The 20,689-nt window shown below is 44.0% G+C and overlaps 1 protein-coding gene across 1 annotated transcript in view; it reads left to right on the top strand.

Moving 5' to 3' along the window:
• The window catches only part of smarca2 (SWI/SNF related BAF chromatin remodeling complex subunit ATPase 2), a 59,419-nt gene extending 39,497 nt beyond the window's left edge, over positions 1 to 19,922 (top strand). Inside the window, exons 26-34 of the mRNA XM_014408140.4 lie at positions 1,726 to 1,953; positions 2,347 to 2,424; positions 3,383 to 3,601; positions 7,708 to 7,928; positions 12,150 to 12,255; positions 12,653 to 12,754; positions 13,053 to 13,182; positions 13,650 to 13,783; positions 16,120 to 19,922. Of these exons, the coding sequence (XP_014263626.1) occupies positions 1,726 to 1,953; positions 2,347 to 2,424; positions 3,383 to 3,601; positions 7,708 to 7,928; positions 12,150 to 12,255; positions 12,653 to 12,754; positions 13,053 to 13,182; positions 13,650 to 13,783; positions 16,120 to 16,155 (1,254 nt within the window). The 3' untranslated portion in view covers positions 16,156 to 19,922. The remainder of the gene's footprint in view (positions 1 to 1,725; positions 1,954 to 2,346; positions 2,425 to 3,382; positions 3,602 to 7,707; positions 7,929 to 12,149; positions 12,256 to 12,652; positions 12,755 to 13,052; positions 13,183 to 13,649; positions 13,784 to 16,119) is intronic.
• Positions 19,923 to 20,689: the final 767 nt, after the last annotated feature.

Genomic DNA, 20,689 nt, shown 5'->3' with positions numbered 1-20,689 from the left:
CATCATAGTCAAAGGAGCTTGCAAAGAAAAGCGTCTGGACTTCTTTAAGTTGCTTGAAGACGTTTCACCTCTCATCCGAGAAGCTTCTTCAGTTCTAAGGTCAAATGGTGGAGAGTCCCAGATATAAACCTAGTGGGAATAACCCCCCACAGAGGGACAAAAGGACCCCTGATGATCCTCTAATCTCCTGAGCCAAGGTGTGAAACTGGGTGTGGGTCCCAATCAGCCAGAGTTTCGGGTGTGATGAGAGGTGAAACGTCTTCAAGCAACTTAAAGAAGTCCAGACACTTTTCTTTGCAAGCTCCTTTGACCATATTTCAGGTTGTTTTGTTAAGTGTGCGTTTACCTGGATTTTATATTTCTGTGTTGTGTTGTAAAAAGATGGCTGTGCCTGTTTTCTATACAAATCCCACAGAGATCAGGTTCTTTCTCCGCTGTACCCACTGCTGCCCTCTAACCAGCCAATCAAAAGCAGGAACGTCAGTGAAAGCGTCCCTGGCCGTCAGCCAATCGTTTACAATCTAACAACGAACAAAATGATTCTGTAGCCTAGCAACAATAACAGCAACAATCTGGAAATGAGCTCACGGGCACTCGGTGGAAGAAACAAGCTCTATTATAAGAACCATACATACAATCCTGTGCAGAAGTTTGAGGCAGGTGAGAAAAATGCTGTAAACAAAGAACGCTGCTTTTTTTTAAAGGAAGTGTTAATCATTTATTTTCATCAATGAACAAAATGCAGTGAAATCTAAATCACATCAGTCTTTGGCGGGACCGCCCTTTGCCTTCTTCTACGTACACGTGCACACAGGTTTTGAAGGAACTCAGCTGGTCGGTTGTTCCACCCACAGATGGTCCTCACATCCTGTCTCTTTATGTAACCCCAGATGCTCTGTGGGGGCCGTACCATCGCTCCCAGTACTTCTTGATCTTCTTTATGCTGAAGATAGTTCTTAATGACTTTGGCTGTATACTTGGGCTCGTTGTCCTGCTGCAGAACACATTTGGGGCCAATAAACAATCATTTATATTTCTGAAAGCGTTCTTTGTTTACAGCGTTTTTCACACCTGCCTAAAACCTTTGCACAGTGCTGTATGTTGAAGCAAACACATGAAAAAGACGCCATAATACAGTAACTGGAACAAAGAGTTCATCTTCATTTTCAAGGTGTGTTTGGTTCTTCCAGTGAGGACGTAGCTCTTTTTTTCCAGCTTTAGCTTGTCCAGCGCCAGCCGGGAGTTTATTAAACCTCAAATTTACAAAAAGTCAAATAATTAAGTGACTAAAATATTAAATAAATTATTTCCCTTTGCTTTCTGGCTCCAAAGGTTTCCAGTGATATGCAAATCAGATGAACTGTGCCTGGCTTCATATCTTATTGATACCCCACTACATTGATTTGTGACAGGGTTGACAACTAATCCATTTTGACTTTGGCGAGAATCATTGATTAATTTTTAAAATGGCATCGGGTTGTGAAGCAGCCCGCAGCTTGACTCCAGATGAATTTCACAGAGTGGACCGTGGGAGGCGATGGCTTTGGTATCGCGTCAGGTGCTACTGTTGAGTTTTTCCGGTGTTTTCAGGAGAGTTGGTACAGTTGGAACAGAGACGGTGCTGTTAGCCTGGCTGTCGGGCTGACAGTCATTCGTGTTGTCTCAGTGGTTCAGTAGAGTTTTTTCCAGCTTTAATGTAAAACAGCCTCCTTTATGTTGATGCAGGACCTTCAGGCTCAGGACCGGGCTCACCGCATCGGCCAGCAGAACGAGGTGCGCGTGCTTCGTCTCTGCACTGTCAACAGCGTCGAAGAGAAAATCTTGGCTGCTGCCAAATACAAACTGAACGTTGATCAGAAGGTCATCCAGGCCGGCATGTTTGACCAGAAGTCGTCGGGCCACGAGCGCCGCGTCTTTCTCCAGGCCATCTTGGAGCACGAGGAGCAGAACGAGGTAGGATCGTATTTCCATATGTTGTTGTTTGCCTCCAAGACAGCATCGTTTGGGGAAGAAGATGAGGTGTTATATTTTTTACATGACTCTTCCCTGAACATTTGGTCTTCAGTTAAATTATGCTTTGGTTTAATAGAACTACTGCCGGCTCGGATGATTCCTTTGATACGAGTTATTCATCCTTTTAATATTCCAGCACAGTTGCACCGTGCAACCGTGGCAAAAAGTTAGTCTAGAGCCCTGTTCCAGGGTTTAGTAATCGCTTTAGTTTCATTTTCTGTGGCGGCTGATTAAAATTTGTAAACCATACTTGATTTGAGCTGAACGTGAGATGATTGTGTTTCACTTGTGAAGAACACTGTCTGCTAACACCTGCCTCCTTTGCTATTTTAGGAGGAAGATGAGGTGCCTGATGATGAAACTCTGAACCAGATGATAGCCCGCAATGAGGATGAATTTGAGCTCTTCATGGTAAGATAATGACACATCATTGCGAGATTGAAAGTAAAATTGCCATTTCAATGTAAAATTGTTGAAATGACAGGTGTTACAATATTAATTCACCCAAAATAGAGAAGCTGGTTCTTTCACATCTGTAAGACAAATTGATTATAGGTTCATGTCAAGGCTGTTTGTGTGGTTAAATGTCACCTGTACTGAGGCCCGTCCCCTGCCAGATGCTGCCTTTTGCACGATAAATTAATTTAAGACCAGTTGATGCGGGGAGTGTGAATCTGGAGTGATTCAGAGGACACCCCATAGCAGTTTCACTCTTTGCTACTCATCATGGTCCTCTGTGTTGGCTCAGCGTATCACTAAGATCACATTTCTAATGTTTCTTTTTTTTTTTTAGATTCTCACCACATAAGCTCGGCCTCCTGCGATTTTCATTGGTCTCTTAACTCTTCCTAGAAGCGAGTCGAGCCACTGAGCAGCCATCTGTTTGTAAAACTTGTTATTACAGCGGGCACCAAGACAAAGACCTTCAGATAGATTCCACAGTTTAATCTGCACAAGAAAGCTGCTCTGTTTTGGTGACTGTAATCTAAGTGAAATGTAAAAATACCTTCTTCTCCTGACTTCTGCAAACTCTCATAACACAACATTACTTCCTGGCAGCTCTAAAAACTCCCTAAAAGCCTCCAGCTGATCCAAAATGCTGCAGTGAAGCTATGAATGAGAGGCTAATATGGCTGTTTTTTCCATATTAGCCTCTCATTCAGTCGAGGGCTGGGCGACATGAAGACAATATAATATCGCGATATTTGTTATCTGTATCGCGATACACGATATGTTTAAGTAGAAACTCAACTCGTATTCTGTCGCTCGGGTTACTGAAGTTGCCACCACTGGTGCAGTAAGCCTAAAGCATTCAGAGTTGTGTGTTTCACTCTAACCTGATGTGTGTTTCCTGTTCTTGCCGTCTAAGCGCATGGACATGGACCGGCGCAGGGAGGATGCTAGGAACCCAAAGCGTAAGCCTCGCCTAATGGAGGAGGACGAGCTGCCTTCTTGGATCATCAAAGACGACGCCGAAGTGGAGCGGCTCACCTACGAAGAGGAGGAGGAGAAGATGTTTGGTCGAGGGTCTCGCTGCCGTCGGGACGTGGACTACAGCGACACGCTGACTGAAAAACAGTGGCTGCGGGTAAAAACATGTTTCGTTATCATGTCAGCCTCAGTCTCCACGCTGCAGCCAAGTTAGAGGGTTTTGTGTTTTTTTTCCTGCTGCTTCACCTGGAACCTCAGCAGTTAATTATACGATCATAGGTGATAAATGTGATTCACCCCGCGCCGCAGGTCACGTTTTCTGAAAATGTTGTGAATGCGATAACTCGAGAACAAAATGATGTAGGAGTTTGAAGTCTCAGTAACCTCGGCCTCAAGGTTGTGACTTAGAATTTCAAATTAATACCATAGATGTGTCGACAAGAAGGCTGAGGAGTCGCACTGGCCACTGCCAGCATTTTTAGAAATACTGTAAAGCAGACAGGTAAGTTAAAAGTGCCTCACTAATGACAGTACTCTTTAATAATATATATATATATATATATATATATATATGTGTATATATAAAACACCCAGCACGCCCCTGCGGGCGGTTTATCCTTCAAGCTCGGGTCCTCTACCAGAGGCCTGGGAGCTTGAGGGTCCTGCGCAGTATCTTAGCTGTTCCCAGGACTGCGCTCTTCTGGACAGACATCTCCGATGTTGTTCCCGGGATCTGCTGGAGCCACTCGCCTAGCTTGGGAGTCACCGCACCTAGTGCTCCGATTACCACGGGGACCACCGTTACCTTCACCCTCCACATCCTCTCGAGCTCTTCTCTGAGCCCTTGGTATTTCTCCAGCTTCTCGTGTTCCTTCTTCCTGATATTGCTGTCATTCGGAACCACTACATCGATCACTACGGCCGTCTTCTTCTGTTTGTCTACCACCACTATGTCCGGTTGGTTAGCCACCACCATTTTGTCCGTCTGTATCTGGAAGTCCCACAGGATCTTAGCTCGGTCATTCTCCACCACCCTTGGGGGCATCTCCCATTTTGACCTCGGGACTTCCAGGTTGTACTCAGCACAGATGTTCCTGTACACTATGCCGGCCACTTGGTTATGGCGTTCCATGTATGCCTTGCCTGCTAGCATCTTGCACCCTGCTGTTATGTGCTGGATTGCCTCTGGGGCATCTTTACACAGCCTGCACCTGGGGTCTTGCCTGGTGTGATAGACCCCAGCCTCTATGGATCTTGTATATCCATATGTGTATATATATATATATATATATATATATATATATATATATATATATATATATATATTAGGGGTGCAACGATACACAAAATTCACGGTTCGGTTCGGTTCGATACTTTGGTGTCACGGTTCGATATTTTTTCGATACAAAAAAATGTTCATGCATTTTTAATTTGTCATTTATTAAAATTATAAATATATATTTTAACTCAAAAGTACAGTTTTTAAATTTAACCCTAACCCTTGTGCGTGTTTTTTATTTTGACAGCGAATGCGCACCTGCGGACCACTTATGTGCAGCCCTGGTTATTTAGCTCATCATATTGCAGCCACAGAAATTCTTTTGTCCATGAAACCATAAAGCTGCACTTTCTTTTTGCCTTATAGTCTGATTTGTCATAACTTCTCCGTTTTGTGGTAAGCTTTTCTTTGGCTGTCACTTCTTCACCCTGACCTGTCTTATTTGGCTCAGCAGAACTGAAATATATATCCTGCCGCACTCACATAAGCTCAGCGATTCTCTGCGCGATCAACCTCTCACATGTTTAAGCTGCAGGAGATTTCACTTGTCATGTTTGCATAGTAAGCTAACGATTAATAAGACGATGTCAGAGGAATTGGTGCACAAATTATCATCACTCACAGATCAGTGCTGTCGCTCTCTATACACAGTTCGCACGATTGCAAAGTGAAAGCAAAAAAACAAGCGCAAATTCAAACGCGATTTCAATATGTCACATATTGACAGTGGCTCACCGATGCCAATGACATAATTACCCAGCTACATTTCTGAAAGAATGCAAAAGCATTGACATATATTTTTCGTACAATAGCCCGACGGGCAGGGAAGAGAGAGATTTTGGTAGCCCGACTGGAAAGATCGCTAGCTCCGGGACGTCGGGCTAGCGATATTGCGAGCCCTGTATCTGATTGAGGAATCACTCATCTTTGGAAAAGAGAGTTTATTACATAGAAATGTCTCTTTCCAAAATAAAAGCTATACTATCCGCTTCTTCTGGGCTATATTCTCAGCAGCATAAGGAGAATCATGTGCTAACAGCTGTCTAAATGACTCGGCTAAAGTTAGTAGCATGCTTGTTGTTTTTGTCTTTGCACTAGGATGATGTCGGCGTAAATGTGCAGTCATATTCGTTGTGTTCCCACTAGTGCTTTCAGGTTAATCTCGTTGAAATGACCTTAACGCCACAACACGGCAAATCTCCGTTAACGAGCTACCCTATACAGAGGGGCTAGACGGCCAACACGTTAACGAGCTAACTGCGCTAGCACACTAGTTCACACCAATATAATTGAGCATTGCATGGCACATCCAACATACTGTTTTACTTTAGTCCATGACTCGCTTACCTTCAGGGTCATACGTCACATGAAAACCAAAATAATTCCAAACGCCAGATCTGAATGAGGTTCAATTTGCTTGTTGCAAGCAGAGCTTAACTTCTGTCTCGCTAGCTTGCCCTGCGCTCTTCCTTCTGACTATGCTGTCTGTGTTGAGCGCTCAGTGGATTTGCGCTCGACAGTGCAGCCTAGGCGGAGTAGTCGAACACAGATTCACTGAGCGCTCAACACAGACAGCATCGTCAGAAGGAAAGTTGATAAAATAAATTACAAATGTTGTATTGTTCGATACATATGCGTACCGAACCGAAAGCACTGTATCGAACGGTTCAATATCGATACGAATATCGTTGCACCCCTAATATATATATATATATATGCAAGTAACAGTTTAACCTAAGTCTCATTATGGCTGCATGCTGTAGTTTTGCTTGATTTGATGCTAAAGGCACCGATTCACACTCAGCAAATAAAGTGTGACATGTTCCCTGGAGAGACAAACTCAGATCCGTTTTATTGACTTTAGCTCAGTTCTGTGGGAGAACGAAAATAGAAAGAAGAAAGTTTCAGGCCAAGGTGAGAATATATTGAAACACTGTCAACTGAGTTTCAGACGAACGTTAATTAAAAGAAAACGACTTAAACCTTTAAGCAATATAACAAAGCTAGAGGTGTGATGATCATAGAAATCGTTTGTCAGGGAGCAAAGCACCCCCCAACTCAAATGGTTTGAGTCATATAAAATATCAACAAGTACTGAGTGGATTTCAAAATATGAACGTTGTGTACATTAACAGGCCTGTTTCCAAAGGCAGTCTTTGGCTAAACCTTTTATTCAGTTCAGTTGTATTTTATATAAATTCAGTTGAATTGATTGCAGTGAATCAAAAGAACAATCGCCTCTCTGCACTTTATGTTGTGAGGTTAAGAACCTAGAGTAACAAATCACACGGCCCTCTATGAGCACTTGGCAACAGTGGGAAGGAAGAACTTCCTTTCAACAGGAAGAAGCTTCCAAGTGAACCAGGCTGAAGGATGAGGGGAGGGAGGCAGGACAAAAGACACACTGGGTATGTAAATATTTTACAGATGAAGCTGTATGATTAAAGGGTCCAACAGCTGATGGGTATTGAATAGCGGGGTGCAACACAAAGGATGCAGTTTGGCATGGTTTTGCTTAAATAAGCAGGGTCTTCCTGAAAAAGGTTTCTGCAGTCTGGCAGCATATGTTGCTCCAAAATGATTACATAGCTTGGGCCTTCAAAAACCTCTCGCCGTGGTTTTCTGTACCTCTGTGCTTTAATACATCAAGAGCTTTTCTCCTAGATTGCTCCGAGGAAACTTAACAAATCAAACATTTTGACACTTTTCATCGACCTACAACAAGTTGTGTGGCTTTCCTTCCTGTTGTCTCGGAAAACGGACATTTTTCAGGTCACAACAGATCATCATTAAACAGTCATTAATGATACTGGGTTTCAGAGCACAGTGCATCCTGCCCAATGTGAAAACACTGTTGGTCCTACAGTGTAACAGCATGCACCACTGATAATCTCTGAATCTTTGCAACGAGAATTGTTTTTGATTGTTGAGATCCTTGCTGTAGGTTTGACCTCAGCTCCGCTGTGGCTCTTTTCACGTTTTAGGCGATTGAAGATGGAAACCTGGAGGAGATGGAGGAGGAGATCCGGCTGAAAAAGCGCAAACGCAAAAGACGTCAGGACAAGGACTCCGGCAGAGAGGACGGAGGCACGAAGGCCAAGAAGAGACGTGGACGACCGCCAGCAGAGAAGCTGTCCCCCAACCCGCCCAAACTCACCAAGCAAATGAACGCCATCATTGATACAGTGATCAACTACAGAGACGGGTGAGATCATCCAGAGACTTGCTGCATGTTTGAGATAACGTATCATACAGTTAATATACCAGCAATTCATCTTTCCATTGTACAACCATTCAGGAAAAATAGCATCAAACAGGTGATTCACATCAAACAGGCCTTTTGGGATGAATGAAACGAGTCTAATAATTGGCTGGATGATGTATATAATAGCTGATCTGATTAGACACTCTAGTAACTCCGTGTTCAGTGTTATTTCCATAGCATATAACTTATGGAAACACGTTATAAAGTTGAGTAGAACATTAGCTAAAAGCCCTGTGGTTATAGAGGAAGGTCCAAATAGGTTCTTACCAAATGAGAGGACTTTAAATAAAGCACTGCCTTATTTTTCATTTCACAACAGCAGCATTAAAGCTGTTAAAACTTTAATTACAGTTGTACTCTCTCCATTCAGAGCGGGCCTTCTGAAACACTAGACAACCTTCTTATGCATATATTTATTTCTTCAGAGCTGTGCAGCATAATTCATTTAGCTCCGGAGCTGCAAAGAAACACAAGAATGCGTGCCAGATTACATTTGGCTGTCTGAAAGATACAAATGCTTATAGGAGTGGAGCAGTGGGCTTATCCTGTGGAGACTCCGAGGAAGGAATAAAATTACTTACATAGCAAATATAGGAGGAGGACCCTCCAGTCTTGGGGTGACTGGGACTAACACCTGATTTGTAGCAGAGGAAAGTGTTCCTTTAAGTTCTTTTATCAACACATATTAAGGTTTTGTTTTTGTTGTTGTCTTTTGTTTGCAAGCGAGCGAGCTGCTGCTGTCAAACTTAAATCGATAGATTGGCCAATAGATCATCCCGTGGTCATCGATATCCAAACCAAGTCCCTCATAAAGGCAGCAGGGACGGTGGGGAAACCAACCGGAGGAAGAGCTGATTCAGCATGTGTTAAAAATCTAGCTAACGAGGAGCTCGGTGCTTGAGGAGCGTCACCCTCAGTACATGAACTGACCTGAGAAGGTTAACTTGTCGTGGTTACAGTAAAATTTACGTTTGCATGCAAAAAGGTGGCCCCGTTTGTGAGAGTGTAGCAAATAGTGGCGTGACTATCCACTGGAAAGTACAGCCTTCTCGCTGGTCGGCACGGTGAAAATGAGCAGACGTGAGGTAATGTCTGAGAAACGGGAACCTCGCATTGGTTCTTCCCAACAAGCCAAAGAAAATAAGTGTGCGTCTGATTTGTTGTGTCTGGATACTTTCTCTTTTGCCCACATGCAGAGTCACGAGCATGCATCTCCCTGTGACATCCACCCATGCATGACAGAACATATGCATTTGTGTTCACGTTGCTCTGAAGTGCACTGGCTCACTGCTCGGCTGAAGCTTTTCCAGGAAACTGCTACCTGCCGTTCCAGAAGTCGAATTCTTTCCTCTCCCTGTTGATGGTTGTTCTTCCCAGAGCATCTCAATCACGACTCTGGCGCTGCTCTCTCCACACTTGACTGGGGCAGAATTTGAAATTTCCAGTGCAGGACTTTGGATCCCTGGGTTACAGTGATGTTTCCTAATAAAACAAAGTGTGACTCCGCATTGCTTAAAGCAAATGCGGGCGGAGTTCAAGCTGTTGCTGGAATGTAATAAATGCTTATCTCCTCAGTGGAGGCAACAGCAGCATCCAGGAAACAGGTTACGGCTTGTTTGGCAACACCTGTGGTTTCCAAGTATGATGTGTCACGCACAGAACAATTGGTTTCTAAATCAATAGTTTTTCCATCAAGAAGCTTCACCGTCACATTTCCACTCCAACCCCAGCTCTTTGATGGGAGTCAGCAGTTGAGTGTGTTTCCTAAAGTCTTTGTTGCTGGGCTTGATAGGCGTCATACATCAAAGATATTAAACCCGTCCTGAACCCTCCGTCCATCCCTGTGGTTTCAGTTCACGCAGCACAGTCTGACGCACCGAGCTGCCACATTCAGGAGCCTTGAAGCTCAGCTGTTCTGCTGCTTGCGTTATTGTGACTGTTTTTGGCTGCTTTGTCGAAATAAAGTTATCCATTTATTTTCCTGATGTCACACACCGGACAGCTCAAGTTAATCCAAAGTGTTTAAATGTTAATTGTGAGCCCTTTGGATTCAGGCAGCTGAGCGAGAACAGTGGAAACGCTGTCCGATGATTGATGCTGTGGAACGTCATCTCTTAGTTGCTTGTATTTCTTCCCCTTGAACTCCTAAATTAATGACTGCAGATTTGAGATTTCAGTATTTTTCTTTCTGATTAAGAGCTGGCCTGGTATAAAATGATTGATGAAGCCACAAGGAGATCCTTAAAAATAATCCCACATGTTGAAATGTTAGTGTTTCTGCCAAGTCTCTGTACACAAAAAGAAGGGAAGTCAGTGCTGGCAGAATCTAACAGATGATATTGGACATTTGAGAGAAAAATGGCGTGTGTGCTTTCTTACAAATGCAGATGAGTTGATCTTAGTGACAGGAGCAAGCTGGGTTCTCCTCATCCTCCTTATCTCTCTTTTCTATTTTCACAAACTCTGGAGAAACTGCAGGTAAAGACGCCGCCGTCGGTCTTCGTGCACACCGTTACCGCAGGCTCACTGCTGCAGCTGTGTGTTGGATATCGCTTCAGAAGACTCAACAGATCTAGTTCATAATTATTGCCTTAAATATCATCTAGCAGGAAAATAAGTGGGTATTTCAGGGTGTAAAATACTACCGAATACTTTGAGTGAAGTTTGATTACTGCTGGCATTTTACTTTCTGTGTTCAGAGAGGGCCTCTGTACTCGGGGTATCTGTGAAAACAGCTCGCACGTCAGATGGTTTCAGGAGCTAACCTGTCACAGCTCTGCGCTTGCTTCGTTTTTCCTCCTGATCTCCAACTTCACTTCTTTCTGACTCTTGGCACTCTGAGATCCTTCCAACTGTTCTTTGCTTTGCTAACTTTAAACTCACCCAAACACTTGTTATTTCTGGCCATTTGATAAAGTAATATTTTAGCATCTGAAGCCCGACTTCTAATCTAACTGCTTTAAAATGAATTTTGTTCCAGCTCTGGTGGTTTTGCTTTGGGGGAAAGCCAAAACCTCTCTGATGGGAAGTAATGTTTCTGTGTTCAGGAGAATAAAAGTCTTTGGTAATTCTTTTTGCAGTAGTCACTTTATCAATCATGTGTAGTAGAATATGAACCTCTCTGACAGGAGTGACGCTCCCACAGAGACCGATGTCTGCAGACACTGATGCTGATGATTGTGATCAGCGTAAATCACAGTAATTAACTTCTCCCTTCGTTAAAGTCATTATTAGTTCTCCTTTTTCTAAGTTTGCTGTTCAGTCTGACAAAATGTTATATCTCACTTCTCCATGTGCTGGGCCCTCAGCTAAAAGTAAAAAGACCCCACAGTGCAAGAGAGACATCGATACAATTAGATGATTTAATGTGAGCAGCACTTGGCGATAGTGGGAAGCAAAAACCTCCAGGTGGCTCAGGTATGGACAGCCATCTGCCGTGACCAGTTGTAGGGTCAAGAAGGAGACAATAGATCAGGGGTGGGCAACTCCAGGCCTCGAGGGCCGGTGTCTGCAGGTTTTAGATGTGTCCCTGATCCAACACAGCTGATTTAAATGTCTTTAAGCTCTCCAGAGGCCTGGTAACGAACTAATCGTGTGATTCAGGTGTGTTGACCCAGGGTGAGATGTAAAACCTGCAGGACACCGGCCCTCGAGGCCTCCCCACCCGGCCATAGAGAGATAAAAACAAAACACACTATGTGAGAGAAATGACAAATGCTGAGGGGAAAATAAACATGCATGTTTAAAAGAGGAGAGGCGTGAAGAAATGTCCCCCGGCAGTCTGAACCTGTGTCAGTGTAACTGAGGGTCACCTGATCCAGGTTTAACTTTGTGCTTTATCAACGTTTAAAGTGTCCAAGCTGGGAGCTGCTGCAGAGGAGAGGGGCCTGAAAGCAGAAAGCAATAACTCCCACAGTGATGTGGATCTTAAAATATTAATGGTGTCCTTAAATGAGACCTAAAGTAACATTTACACCCAGTTGGTCTCGTTTTATTAGAAACACTACAGCAGTCTGACCGCAGCATCCGTCCCACGAGGCTTCCTGCGCTCGCTCTTTGTTGCAGCGCTGTGATGACTGTTGGTCTGTGATAGAAAGCACCGGCAGTGTTAGTGTGCAGTAGAGTTTGACGGCATACAAACTGCTGTTTTTGTTTTTCCAGCTCTGGAAGGCAACTCAGTGAAGTGTTTGTCCAGCTTCCATCCAGGAAGGAACTCCCAGAATATTACGAACTGATCCGAAAACCCGTGGACTTCAAAAAAATCAAGGTTTGTGATCTAAGATGATCCATTCATTTGTGCAAAGGAGGGACGGGTTAGCGGGAAAGAAAGGGCTGAAAATTATAACTCCAGGTCCTTTAATAGAAGAGAATACTCAGTAAGATGAGAAACTCCTTAAATGTATTTAAAAGATCAAAGAAGTTTCTGTTTGTGGTAATCTATTAGTTTTAATTTAGTTCCAACAGTTTTTGGTATTTAACAATCAGCTCTTTTCTCTGTTGCTCGAATAGTCCGGTAAATTCACCGTCCGTGGAGCTTCGTGTCATGATGGATTTGAAAGGAAGGGCAGACGGTGAAGCTTGATGTCGATGTAGTTTAAGGTTGTGCGACCTGTGTGGATGTAGGCGTCGCTCAGTGCCGCTGTTCTGTTTTTGTCTTTCAACAGGAACGTGTGAGAAACCATAAATACAGGAACGTGGGGGACCTGGAGAAGGACGTGATGCTGCTCTGTCAAAACGCACAGACCTTCAACTTGGAGGGATCCCAGGTCAGAAACCCTGCTGTGGAACTCTCTTCATTTTCCTGCTCATCTCCGGGGCTTTGTTGGTACTCCGGGACTTCTCTAGAATAGCTTTATATATTTATATATGGTTAGAATGATTGTGTGTAGGCGGGGCCAGCTGTTTGGTCGGTGACGGGCTTTCCCCTGAGAATCTTGGCTAGACTGAGCTCGGCGTTGCTTTGATCGGCTCCTGTTCTGTCGGACTCGAGCTCGTTTGCAAACACATGGTGTTATAGTTATTAGCACTGAGCTAGCCTAAAATGAACTGTACACCCCCCCGCAGATATACGAGGACTCCATCGTTCTTCAGTCTGTTTTCAAGAGCGCCAGACAGAAGATCGCCAAGGACGATGACAGCGATGACGACAGTGAGGAGGAGGAGGACGACGACGACGATGACTCAGAGGCCGAGGGTGAGACGCACTTTGTGGCTACGCGTACCAACACACACACACCAGAGACCTTTGGTTGTCTCATTGAAATTCTTCTCAGTGCAAACCCGGTGAACGCTGCTCGGGTTTTATATTCATCGCAGCGGGAGCCCCGTGCACTCCTGCTGACAGACGAAAGTGATGTTTTAGACATAGGAGTGAGTCATTATTAAGGGAGGACATTTATTGTGAAATGTTAAAAAGCATTTAAAACCACGAAATACAGCTGATGTGCAGTAATGACACCTGAGAGATTGAGTATCAACACAAATCCCTGACAGCCCTGCATTAGAAACGGCCTCCAGCATAAAAATCTACCATGTCAGCTAAACGTTCAACAAATAGTCTCGTTTCTAATATGTTTGGTTAAACAGGATGTCGTAGCTTTTATTCTCAAACATGCTGAAGGGAAGCGGTGCAAGACTGTTCACGTTTCTCCCGTGTTTCAGCCAAGTCAGTGCGGGTAAAGATCAAGCTGAGCAGGGAGGCACGCGGCCACGACAAAGGCAAGAAGAGGCAGAGCCGAGGGAAGGCCAAGCCGGTGGTCAGCGACGACGACAGCGACGAGGACCAGGATGATAATGTAGGTTGTAAAATAATTGTACTTATGTTGCCGACACAGGTGGTTCAGGTCCATCAGCAGCTGTTGGCTGGCATTAAATCTTCTGTAGAATAAAAGGATAAAAACTTGTAGTGTACTTATGTGAAACCAAATGCTTATGTAGATAATGACGTTCAGTTCGCTATATTTCCCGGTATTATCCGCCTTCTGCTGTTCAGCCTCCGCTTCACTCAGTAATGTGAAGTTAAAGCTGTGCAGGCACCACGTCTGTGCCCACTATCAAATACACCTTGTATCCTCCCCTCTCTCCTTTCTTTCTGCTCCTTTGTCTGTTCTATGCGGGAATAAAACCACGATGAGGCCACATAAACGCTGTTCTGTGGTTACAAACTATAGAAGTTTCTCCTGAAGTTAGCTCGGTACAGCAGCAGGAATAAGACGTAGCACATACAGGCAGCTTCAGCCACTCACACAGGGAAAAGCTTCAAAGTTTCATTGATCTCGTGGGATGAGATTTTGAAGATTTTAACTTCTTTGTAAATCGTCTGATGCAATCACACTCAAAGTCTTTGAAGACCATCTTCCAAATTCACTGTTTACTCTTATAGAGTGAGCTTCCCCTGGCTTTGGTCTCATATACCGACAGTCACAAAGCTCCGTGAAGCACCCTTTAATTCCTCGTCAGCTATCACGTCTTTTATCTGTGTTGATGTGGCGTTTGCCGCTCATTTAAAAGCCAAATCGCACATCTAAAGACCCAAAGGACCCTCAGAAGGATGTAAATGAGTCCTAAATATTTCTTAAACATGGTTTACGGAGCATGTTTGTGAAGCAGAGTGTAACAGGTGCATGTAGAAACCACACGTTTATATTCTCCATTTATTGTGCGATACTGTGAGAACGAGGTGATGTAGGACTTTCAGTTGATACCGTAGGTGAACGTACTAAAAATCTTGAATGAGTTTGAATCCCAGTGACCTTGACTTCAAGGTCAGAGGTCAACTTTTATACCATGGGTGCATCTACTGGGAGGCCGAGGGGTGGCCCTGGCACCTCACTGCTGCCAGCTAAACCTGATTGACTTACCCTGGTCAGAAGTTTTTTTTTATTTTCATCTATCTTTTTCCATAAATAATGAAATAATAATGGATTGCATTTATATAGCGCTTTTCAGGGCCCTCAAAGCGCTGTACAATGCCACTATTCATTCACTCTCACATTCACACACTGGGGGAGGCAGCTACAGGTGTAGCCACAGCTGCCCTGGGGCAGACTGACAGAGGCGAGGCTGCCATATCGCGCCATCGGCCCCTCTGGCCATCGGCCCCTCTGGCCATCACCAGTAGGCAAGTAGGGTAAAGTGTCTTGCCCAAGGACACAACGACCGAGACTGTCCGAGCCGGGGCTCGAACCGGCAATCATTTTCTGTTACGCCCCCCTGAGGAAGAAGAAAACATTTCACGCCCCGCCCACTCTCCCCTGTCACTATAAATAGTATCATTTGTCTATAAAATTGTTATTATAAGTACATTTCTGCATAACATTGTATCCTTATTAACATTAAAGACAGCATAAAAGAAAGAAATATAGATCAACTTAAAACAAAGACTAACAATGTTGTTTAGTCTGTAACAGAAAGGATTTAAGTACATGTACTAGTACTGCGACTCTCTAAACTACTACAGACAAAGTGCATCGATTTGCCTGAAATATAAAAACATCCTTCTTCAAACTATAAACATTTTTTGAACCATTTGATTCTGAAAAATAAAATTAAACAAAATCCATAAATACATTTAAATATATCTGCAACATTAACTGCTCAAGTAAAGTACAGATCCTAAGAACGCTGCCACCTACTGTAGCGGATGTGCAATTACACTGTATGCCGGTCCGTGTTCCCCGGCGGGGGCACTATTTGAGAAGGACCGTCTTAGTGTATTTTTCAGCGTAAGTGAGCAGCTTACCTTTGTCCAGGTGTTGCATCAGTGTTTGTATTTATGATGCTGAGTGTTTAAGTGTCTTATGTTGGCTGAGCTCGGAGCCTTCACGTTACTCCGTGAATATGAATGCAGCGATTTCATCAGCTGTTTGCCGGCCGTGGTGGGAGCACGCTCTGCCCTGACGGAGTCTGTTCAAAGGACCGCCTTGTCTGACTCGCCTCACTCCTTCACTGCTCTCCTCGTTAGCCTCAGAACAGGAAAAGATGTGAAGACCGCCCGTCCCACCTCTTTTTCCTCCGGAGAGCTTTCTTATTTCAGCGTTGTTGTGTTGCGACAGGCCGCTCTGCCTCTCGTTGCTGCTTCGCTGCATCCTCTTCCTCGTTCTTAACACTCTTCTTCTCTTTGTCTCTGCAGGATCAATCAGACAAGAGCAAAAGTGATGACGAGTGACGAAGGAGAAGCAAGGGCGCGAGGATATTGTTTACAGCACTTAGAAACAAAGGACAATATCTTCCATTGCTGTTGTTCAGGTTCATGTTCCTTAAACTTTGCTCCGTGTGTCTTCTGTGTGTGTCTGTAGGGTGTATTCTCATCTCCCACCAGCTTAGAAATGTATTACTTACAATCGATAACATACAGCAATACCAATCAGCTTATATTTCTCTTTTTAAGACAATTTTGTAGTATATTTTTTAACTACGTGCTTTAACAAAACACAAAATGTACAAAAAAGAAAAACACACATTGGTCATCCTATTTGCGCTTTTGCTTTGTTTGTAATCGCTTGCTTGCACTTTAAAAAAAACCTTCAGTATCCTGATTTTTAAAAAGTCAAGTAAAACAAAAATATGTATAATCAGTGAAATCAAAGCTAATTTGGAGAAATGGCAGTCAGTTTTTTAAGTTTTGGATTTATTGTTTTTAACGTGTGCCGTGCCAAATGTAGACAAACTGACTGTTAGCTTAACCCCTCCCACGCGCAGCGTCTGTCCAATTACAGCTAGGCTTTTTTAAGCTTGTACGAAATAAATATGAAAGTAAGTAAAAGATTTAATAGTTATCTGCCTCAGTGTGTAGATTAAACACGCTGTCAGCGTGTGCGCTCCATAAAGAAGCTAACACCTGCTAACTGGCCCAGGCTGAGGTCACCTTGTTCTGTGGGGTGAGTGGACACGTGTGGAAAACTGAATCATTCGCTGGACAGCGTTTGGAACAGTCTGTGTCGCGTGTTGTAGCTCATGTGGACAAGTCCACAGTCCAGTCCAAGTCCTCAAACTGTTGAAAGCTGGGCTCACGTCTGTGTTAGCATGTAGACCACAGTCTGTGTGTCACAGATGAGTCCACAGTTACGACACTTTCTCTCAGAACTGTAAAGAATGCAGTGGAGAAACCCAAAGTTCACTTCTGCTGTTCATCGTAGAACAATCCAGTTAAATCTCATGGTTTAGTCTAGAAATGGGCAGAAGTGTCAGGCGGGGTCCTCGTGGTTCCAATGAAGGCTTTCTCTGTTTGTCGTGGACCAACGTGGGTTAGGGTTCTTTCACCTGCCCCAGGGAGGACTTGCATCTTAAAGGAGGAGAAGTCCCGCAGGACTCACATTGAGGCAAACTTTTCTTGACGAGTAGCAAAAGGAGAGATGTTGATTTCATTGTGGTGCAGACAGCCCACAGCCACTTTGGCCTGGTAGAGGCGACGAGTGTGTGAACGTTGAGGTACTTCTGAGTTTCCCAGCTGCTCTGAAACTCTGGCCACTAACTGTACTTTAATCCAGCGTCTCCCTCGGGCTGCACATCAGTCTGTGGAGATGCACTTTTGTCTCTTATCTGGGACTTCCTCGAACTCAATTATCTCTTCAGCCTCTTTATCTTTCCTCACGTGCACATCCTCCCTGTTATTACCATCAGTGACTGAGGGCTCTCTGAATGTGATATGTCAGCTCAGTCTCAGTCCTGCAGCAGCGGCCGGCTCGCTGAGTAGCACAGCATACTGCTGCAACATCAGGAACAGCTGTGCGCTTCATCAAACATTCACACACACCTGATTACTTATTTACCTACAGTAACAGGACATTATATAGATCACATAGTACTAAGACAGGGCATTTTAGTCATCACAAAACAAATGTACATATTAATCAGCCTCTGAGCCTGACACTGAGGCACGCAGACCCTCACGATCAAATCTCTTTGTGTTCTGTCATTACGTTACAGTTCACTGCTTTCTGCTCCATCAGCCCCACCTTAAAGCTTCCTCCTGCTCTCTCCCAAAGCAGCATGTCGGCTGCTGTCCTCCACCTCCTGCTCTCCTACATCTCGCTCTTCATTAGCTACAGCTGCCTCCTTTCTTTCACCTCCCACAGAAACTGTGGAAATATGAAAACAGAGACTGTAACACTGGGCCAATTATTAGCGTGTGTTTCCTTTGGTCTGTAGGTACTCTGTTGTGCTGTTACCGTTGGTCCAGCATGTCTTTGAACCTCCTTAGGAGCGGGCTTTTTGAGTCTTTGGAACTAACAGAATTGTTTTCATTGGTTTGAACAGTCGATAAATGCTGAGCAGCTGCTGATAGATGTCTTTGTAGCTGTGTGGTGTGAGGGGTTCCCCGAACAGTCTCGTGTCACTGCCCTTACTGTTTGGCCCCGTCATCAGTTTACAACAGTGATTCACTGTTAGGTTCCCGGGGCTGCAGGGCAGAACATGCTCTACTGCATGCTGCAAACAAGCAATCTGTCCGTACTTTGAAGAAGAAAGTACTTTTAGAAGAACATGATTTGGTTGCATGTGGGCTCTGTAAGGGAAAGCCAACACATAACCACTAAACAGCAACTTACAGAGCAGTTTTGCTGTTAGCCCAGCAGTTACAGCCACACTGAGTGACTGTGACTGTTAGACTGAGTGAGTAGTGTAAATTTCACGATATGTTTAGACTGTTTGGACATTAGAAGACTAACTGCTTCCTCTGATTCTCCCTGGAGACCTGATGCCATGTTATCAGTTTGCAGAGATACAAAATTGCGTTCTTACCTTCTGAAGTGCTCAGCTGTGTCCCTGCATCACCTTCATCAAACTGTTCACACGTTTAGTTAAAGATCGGCAGTTGCAGATTTTCACAGCTCACTGAGCTCAGCACCTTGTTCATGAGTAGAGCCTGCCTGCACATTGAGATATAGACTCTCTGCATCAGCTTTTTGTTTTTAAAAGGGAACATTTGTTTCTTTCAAGGTATTTAAAATCATCCTGTAGACATTTCTAAATACCTGGGATGTTATAATACTGTGATATCACCAAGGCCTCATGTACAGAGACGCCATGTCCCTGCTGTAACTTAAATATCCAAACAAAATAAAAACGCTCTTTAAATACCCACTAAGAACTTTTTAGATTAGCTGGCGGGAGCAGAGCTGTACTCGTGTGTCTATGCGTTCACCTCATGTCGAAGCTTTACAGTTGCAGTAACGGTAACAGGAGGGCGGGGCTTAGCAGACGGTCAGCAACGCGATTACACGATTGTGAAAGTACAGGCAGATAAAAACGTGCGTCTGTAGCTGACAGATGAACTTGACACAGCCAGAAATGTCCGACGCTTTTTTTAACCGCTTCTAGTAAGACAAATATAATCGCACATGATTAGGGAGGTGCACGTGGTTCATGTGTTCTTCCTCTGATGTTTTTAACATTTTCTGTATCACAGCGTTGTCGCATTAATTTTCTCGTTTTGTTGGAGTTATTTTCTACGTAGAAAGCTCGTGTCAGACAGCGGGTTCACGGGGAAACATCTCACTTCGGGGAATGAAACCAGATTCTGTCGTAGCGCTAAATGTAGCGTCTGAATACATGTTACAGTCGTTTTGCAAAAAAATAGAAAATGAAATCATAAAAATCTGAAAAATAAGTGTAACAAACCGAGTCTGACGGGTTGTGACGGCCTGAATTACTACAAAGAAAACAGTATTATGAGATTAATGAGACGTGTCGGTTTGTTTCAGGTGTTCGTGTTCCTTGTGAATTAGTTCTAAACCCTCATTTTATTGTTTATGTGTTATTTGTAGCATGCACTCTTGACAGTATACCGTGCACATGCAGATATATCATTTTTGTGTAATATGTGCTTGCCGACTCTCCGTAAGTGTGACTTAATCTTTGCTTTCTTTGCACAGTGTCTTTGTGGTTGTATCTCATAGCCCAGGGCAAATAAACATCACTGATTTCCAACACAAAGATCGCGTCTCTGCTTTTTCTTTGCCTTCTGCTGTTTGTTGTGTTTGTGTTGCCGATATTGCCGCTCACCTTTGTTCTGACACTTTATTTCAAAAACTCGTTAAACTCCTGAAGTTCATCTGTTTTCGGTTGTAAAACTCAGTCTCTCTAATTAGGGAGAACTGCAAAAGTCATGAAATAAGAAACATTTGAATGTGCTGTTCTTCTGCACTAAAGTTAACGAGCAGCGTAACCTCAGTGGTTTCAACTGACGCAGATCATCAAATACCGTTCAACTCCCACGTAGGGATGGGTACCGGTACCGGTTCTGACATAAACGGTAGTAACCAGACCGAAAAGCAGAGCACAATTCGGTGCTTTTTTCCCCCTGAGCTGTGACACATTTTAGATTCTAGCCAATAATCTTACGTTTCCGAGGATAGTAGGCGGGTCCAGGTACGTACGTTCTGTTAGAGCAGAGCTACAGATTTAAAAAAGGCGAAGCGGTCAAAAGTCTGGCTGTACTTCACAGCAAAAGATGCAAACTCAGCAGCAACAAGTGCTTTAAGCTGATACTGTGATACTGTCAAAGGAGGTAACACCAAGAATCTGATGAAACACCTGGCGACGCATAGCGTTTTTTTAAAAGCCGAGAAATGCGCCGTATTTGATAGCTTGCTGCCAGACCTCACACCGAGCACATCTACTGCGGGTGTGGTGCCTGTTATCGGACCCGGAGTTAGCAACATCCCCCAAGAACCAGAAGAGGAGAGTCCTGGCCCCTAGCC

Source organism: Maylandia zebra, linkage group LG12 (genome assembly GCF_041146795.1).
Source record: "Maylandia zebra isolate NMK-2024a linkage group LG12, Mzebra_GT3a, whole genome shotgun sequence".
Classification (NCBI taxonomy): Eukaryota; Metazoa; Chordata; class Actinopteri; order Cichliformes; family Cichlidae; genus Maylandia; species Maylandia zebra.
The sequence above is the reverse complement of the archived record's forward strand: the minus strand, read 5'-3'. Positions and strand labels throughout refer to the sequence as shown.